The sequence below is a fragment of the Protobothrops mucrosquamatus genome, unplaced genomic scaffold (assembly GCF_001527695.2).
Source record: "Protobothrops mucrosquamatus isolate PMUCROS unplaced genomic scaffold, P.Mucros_1.0 scaffold6890, whole genome shotgun sequence".
NCBI classification, from domain to species: Eukaryota; Metazoa; Chordata; class Lepidosauria; order Squamata; family Viperidae; genus Protobothrops; species Protobothrops mucrosquamatus.
In genome coordinates, this window is record NW_015392703.1 from 1,786 (window position 1) to 6,686 (window position 4,901).

At 45.5% G+C, this 4,901-nt stretch overlaps 1 protein-coding gene across 1 annotated transcript in view; it reads left to right on the forward strand.

Moving 5' to 3' along the window:
- The window catches only part of LOC107300395 (translocon-associated protein subunit beta), a 12,233-nt gene that overhangs the window by 1,131 nt on the left and 6,201 nt on the right, over nucleotides 1–4,901 (forward strand). Inside the window, exons 2-3 of the mRNA XM_015829727.2 lie at nucleotides 2,079–2,236; nucleotides 4,280–4,418. Of these exons, the coding sequence (XP_015685213.1) occupies nucleotides 2,079–2,236; nucleotides 4,280–4,418 (297 nt within the window). The remainder of the gene's footprint in view (nucleotides 1–2,078; nucleotides 2,237–4,279; nucleotides 4,419–4,901) is intronic.

Sequence of the window (4,901 nt, forward strand, 5' to 3'; positions counted from 1 at the left end):
CCCCCCCCCCCCCCCCGCCTTGCACACCAGGCACCCTCTGGTTGGTTAGGACTACAGTTCCCTTCATCCCCAACCAGAAGCTGCCCTAAGAGCCTTTCAAGTCGGGGGGGGGGCAGAGAAGGAGGTTGGCCATTCCTTGATTTTTTCTTAATATTCTCCCTTCCAAAAGTCTCCAGCACATAATTGTGGTTAAGGCAGAAGCTGACTGTGATTTATTTTTATTTTTTAAAAAAATTGGCAATGCCTTTTTCTTCTGTCTTCGTCCACTTTCATGTTATGCTTTCAAGTTAAACACTGATTGATTATCGCTGGATTCTTTGCCACGTTTTTAAAAATAATTTGCCTCCGCCAGGGACTCCAAAACATTTTGCTAGATTTTAATCTTTCGTTAGCAAGGCAGTAATGTTTCTTCGATAAATTACAGTATTTGATTAAAATATTACGGGTGAATTAATTGAATATACTCAGTAAGATGAGGACCGTGTAAACTTGATAATACAATATGGCCATTGATTTTTTTTAAAGGTATAACAGAGTACAGTACTTTAAAAAAGACCAGGGGATATTTCTTTTATAAACACGTGTCTCTCTTTTGAAAGTATTTTATTCAGAAGCTTTGCACATGCAGAATTTCAGCTCATCTCATGCAGTTTATTTAAAGTTTTTTAGGACAGGGGTAGGCAGCCTTGGCTCTTTTATGACTCGTGGGCTTCAACTCCCATGGCTGGCTCAGGAATTCTGGGATTTGAAGTCCATGAGTCATAAAAGAGCCAAGGTTGCCTACCCCTGTCTTAGGGGGCAGGTTTAGGTCCACTCAGAAGGTGATACGTTTTGATTAGCTTTTCCTTTTAATTTCCTTTTTTTCCTGCATTCTTTCTGGTTTCTTCTTTCTCCATCCTAAAGATAACCTTCATGTCTTTATATGGGATAAAGGCAGATCATCCTCCAAATGAAATTTCTGGGCAATATAGGTAGTCCTCAATTTACAACAGTTCGTTTTGTGACTGTTCAAAGTTACAACAGTAACAAAAAATGTGACTTAGGACCGTTTGTCACAGTTGCCAACTTTGCAGCATCCCCATGATCATGCGATCAAAACTCAGATGCTTGGCAGCTGGTTCATCTTTGTGACCGCTGCTGGGTCTCAAGATCACGCGTTCTCCTTTTGTGACCATCTGTCAAGCAAAGTCAACTGCTTTCACAACACTGTTAACTAACTTATCAACTGCAGTGATTCACTTAACAACTGTGGCAAGAAAAGTTGTAAAAAAAAACTTAACAAATGTCTCACTTAACAACAAAACATTTGGGCTCAATTGTGGTGGTAGGTTGAGGACTATTTGGAGTGTGTAATAAAGAGCATGGACTGACTTTTTCTAGGATGTTTGTTTTTTTTCAATTTCCAAGTCCAGTTAAGACCCTGAGATCTTATGATTGTTTCTCATTCAAGCACAATCTGGACTTTCCGAGATCAGTCAAGGATGGTTTAAACCAAGAATGGTTTAAGAATTGACGCCTGTATAGAAGTAAAATCTCTTTTTTTCTCTCCTCCCATTCAATCCAATTCTCAGAGACTACCTGGACAAATCCCCAAAGTTTGCTTGCCAGGTTTTTTCAGAGGTAGTTTGCCATTGCCTCTTTTCTAGGGCTGAGAGAAAGTGACTGGCCCAAGGTCACCCCGCTGGCTTAGTGCCTAAGACAGGACTAGAACTCAGGGCTTCTATCTTGATGCCTTAACCACTGCACAAACTGACTTTACGAAGGTCTCTTTTAAAATTGAGCGTAATCCTATGGATGTATCCTGTAGTTTTCTGGGCAGTCATAGAGAAGTGGGTTGCAGTTGTGTTCTTCCAGGATGTGTTTGGGATTTGCCAATGTACTCCCGACCCTGGGATTTCCGAGTGGTCTCCCATCTAAGTCCTGGCTAGTTCTTGAACCTGCAGCCACCTGCTGTGGCTAAAATGGACCAACGCTTTGCGGTTTCTCCATAAGGTGACGGACGTCTCAGTGCTGAAACTTGAATGGTGTTTTTCTGCTTTCTCCAAAAATAGACCCCCTCATGTTCTTCTTCCTTCCAGATGAAGCTGCTTCTGCTGCTTGCCTTTCTGGGGGTCTTCTCTTCCATCCACTGTGAGGAAGGGGCCAGGCTTCTGGCCTCCAAGGCTCTGCTGAACAGATACGCAGTGGAGGGCCGAGATCTCACTCTGCAGTACAACATCTACAATGTTGGTTCCAGGTAATTCTTCTTCTTCTTGTGCCATATCTGTTATCGGACGATCATGTTGGCGATCCTGTTTTTATCAGCAGCCACACAAAAAAGTGCTGCTGAGTTTTGTCCAAACCAGTCCCTTAGATTTTGAAGCCATAATGTTCTTCTCCAGCCTGGACCTCGTTTGCCTTCCATCTTTCCCTGGAGGATTAAATGGAGTATGCCGTATTTTTCTGGGTGTCGCATCACATGTCCAAAATATTCTAATTTTTGTTTTTTTAATTACGTTGATGATTTCTCTGGGCTTTCCCAGGCGGCTTATCGCTTCCTCATTTCTGATCTTGTCAATTCAGCTTCTACGTAACAGCCACCTGTAAAATCCACATTTCAAATGCTTCTAGTCTCTTCAGGTGGCCTTCTCCTCAGAGACCAACTCTCTACTACTCCATAGAGCAGGATAGATAATTCTGGAGGAGTGAAATGGGTGTCGCCACTTGCTTTTCTGGGAACACTGCAATTCCCCAAGGGCTGCGGATAGCTGGGCTGCACGTATGGGCTACTTTAAAGACGTAACTATATTTCACAATGCAGGTAGTCCTCGCCTTACGAACAGTCACTTAGCGACTGTTCAAAATTACAACAAGCCCCCCCCAAAGGTACTAACAATCCAGTTCTGAAGTTCCAATAGCTGCCACCCCCAAGACCCCACAATCACATGGCATTCAGCCCGGGTTTTTGGCCGCTTGCAACAACCCAGTTTATAACTAGTCCAGGGGTAGGCAACCTTGGCTCTTTTATGACTCGTGGACTTCAACTCCCAGAATTCCTGAGCCAGCATGGTTCAGCATGGAAACTTCTCCATTTCTCCTCAGTGTGGCTGGCTCAGGAATTCTGGGAGTTGAAGTCCACCAGTCATAAAAGAGCCAAGGTGGCCTACCCCTGGTCTAGGAGGCTCACCGTTTAGAACAGGAGGATTTAGGACAGGGGTAGGCAACCTTGGCTCTTTTATGACTCGTGGACTTCAACTCCCAGAATTCCTGAGCCAGCATGGCTCAGCTTGGAAACCTCTCCCTTTCCCCTCAGCATGGCTGGCTCAGGAATTCTGGGAGTTGAAGTCCACATAAACACGACCCACAGCAATAGCCCAAAGCACCAATTCCAGTAGAGAGAAGTTCCCTGAAGATGGGCTTAAGGAACGGTCCAAAAGCTTGGAAGATTAAATCTCTGGTCTTGGGGAACCGACCCAGATTCGACTTTTATAACTAGTCTGCTCAGAACCAGCATTATTTTAGATTTTGGGCAAAAATGCCCCATAGCCAGTAATGGGTTCACTTAACCATCGCAGCGTTCAGTTTACGACAGCTGCGTTTGCCACAGAAACGTTCGTCAAATCAGGTCGGTCACATGGTGATCTGCTTTACGGCCGTCACGACTTACGGCCGCAATTGGAAGACCTCCATTATGGTCATAAGTCGAGGACTCCCTCCACTGCTTTGCACACTTAATTCATCAAGTCCCAGTAAGTGTTTTGGGATGAAAACTCCGTTTGGTCTTGAAGAAATAAAGAGGGGCAGCGCAGGTTGCAGCGTCCGCCCTAACTTCACCTTCTCATTGTCAGCTCATGAAATACAGGTAGTCCTCGACTTACGACAGTTCATTTAGCGACCGAAGTTACGCCACTGAAAAAAGTGACTTAGGACCATTTTTCACACTTACGACCGTTGCAGCATCCTCATGGTCACGTGCTCAGAATTCAGCCGCTTGACAACTGACTCGTATTTATGACCGTGGCAACGTCCAAGGGTCACGTGATCCCCTTTTGCGACCATCTGACAAGCAAAGCCCATGGGGGAAGCCGGATTCGCTTAACGACCGTGTGACTCGCTTAGCAACTGAAGTGATTCACTTCGCAATTTACGGCAAGAAAGGCCGTAAAACGGGGCCAAATTCACTTTAACAACTGTCTCACTTAGCAACAGAAATGTTGAGTTCAATTTTGTGGTCATAAGTCAAGGACTGGATGTAAGGCTTTGTTCCTGTTGTTCCCTCTTTCTCTGCTGGGCTGTGTAGCGCTGCCTTAGAAGTTGAATTGTCGGACGATTCCTTCCCTCCTGGAGATTTTGGCATCGTCTCCGGGATGCTCAACGTGAAGTGGGACAGAATCGCACCGTATCCTTTATCAAAGGGCCTTGATCTGATTGATGGAATTGCATTTATTTGAATCTCTTTGGATGACATCTGACTCTGGGTGGTTTGTAAAAAAACAGCCAAATATACGAGAGGCACCACGTAGTTCAGGGAGGGTGTGCAACGCCCAAGAGGTGCTGTGCAGGTTGGGGTGGGTGTGGGGATGTGCTGGGGGCGCAATCAGGGAGGGTGTAAGGGGGTGCTTGAGAGGCCCCACCCGCCCAGACAGAAAGGTGCATGAGAGGTGCCACACAGGATGGGTAGGGTGTGCAAGTTGATTTATATTTGAATGGGACATAATTTTAAGCATGATAGACTCGTGAGGCCGGCGTGCTGTGCAATTAGTTCCCAGGGTGTCATATGTTGGTGGGGTTGTAGTCACTGTGAGTTGTGGTGGGGGGGGGCACGGAGGGAGGCTCAGTCAATTTCACTGTATACATGAAATGGTATAGGGTTTCCTATCTGAGCAGGGGGTTGGACTAGATGACCTCCAAGGTCCCTTCCA